The 1,033-nt window shown below is 63.5% G+C and overlaps 1 protein-coding gene across 1 annotated transcript in view; it reads right to left on the bottom strand.

Moving 5' to 3' along the window:
- Positions 1–6: 6 nt before the first annotated feature.
- LOC103916219 (adenomatous polyposis coli protein 2-like) overlaps positions 7–1,033 on the bottom strand; it is a gene marked incomplete at both ends in the record, with an annotated part of 2,349 nt that continues 1,322 nt past the window's right edge. Inside the window, one exon of the mRNA XM_009323179.1 lies at positions 7–999. Coding sequence (XP_009321454.1) covers positions 7–999 — 993 coding nt within the window. The remainder of the gene's footprint in view (positions 1,000–1,033) is intronic.

The following is a 1,033-nucleotide window of genomic DNA, read 5'->3' as shown; positions in this document are numbered from 1 at the left end:
AGCCACAAAATTCAGGCTGTTCTTCTCTGGGAATGTGGGCATCAGCTTGAGCTCCACGTCCTTCTGGACGTAGTGCTCGTGGAGGGGCAGGGCGCTCAGGCTGGAGGCGCAGGAGAAGTTCTCGTTGGGTTTCTCCACCGTGAAGTAGACCATGGAGTCCAGGTCCTGGGGCAGCTGGAAGCGTTCCTTGAAGTCGGTGATCTCCATGAACTTCTTGACGTTGTTCTCCCACTGGATGTTGAACTGGCTGGTCTCCTTCTCCGGTTGGCAGCCCAGCTCGAAGAGGGGCGTCTTGCTGCGGCTGGGTGGCATGGTCTGCCCAGGGCTGTCGGGCAGCTCGCTGGGACTGATGGTGCCACTGATCATCTCACTGCAAGGGTCGCTCTGGATGGAGCTGGCAATGGAGGGGCTCTCGAAGCTGCCCAGGGAGCTGACGGAGCTGCAGCGGCTCATCACCAGCGGCGTCTCCTGGATGTAGTTCTCCGAGGAGCTCGAGGGCGTGAGGTCCTCCTGGCGTGACGGTGATGACTCCCGCAGGAAGATCTTGTCGCGCTTCGGGAAGGGGATGGTGATGGGCTGGGAAATCCTAACCGGCGTGGCCGGACCCAGATCCGCTGCCTTCTCCTTCTCCTGCCCCCCATCCTCACCTTCCCCGTCCCCTTCCTCCATCTCCAGGATCTCCAGGGAGGAGTCGCTGTCCAGGTCGTTCTCGCTGTGGCTCTGCCCGTCCAGCACATTGTCAGCCGAGGAGAGGGAGGAGAGGGAGCTGCACCGGGAGAAACAGATCGGGGTGTCCTCCACCGAGTATTTCTGCACCGACTCCTGCTCCGTCGTGGCCGGCGGGTGGGCAGGCAGCTTCTCCGGGATCTTGCTCAAGGTCTCGGCCGTCTGCAGCAGCGCAGGGGGGAGCCAGGCTTGCTTTCTGCCCAGGAGGGAGGGGTGGTGGCTGGCACCGGCGGCCGCGCCGCTCTTGGCCAGGCTCTCGAGCAGGGGGACGTGCTGGTAGGACGGGGGGGGTTTGATGGTGGGGACC

This window comes from Pygoscelis adeliae, unplaced genomic scaffold (genome assembly GCF_000699105.1).
Source record: "Pygoscelis adeliae isolate BGI_AS28 unplaced genomic scaffold, ASM69910v1 Scaffold1704, whole genome shotgun sequence".
Lineage (NCBI taxonomy): Eukaryota > Metazoa > Chordata > Aves > Sphenisciformes > Spheniscidae > Pygoscelis > Pygoscelis adeliae.
This window is presented reverse-complemented; position numbering and strand designations above follow the sequence as displayed.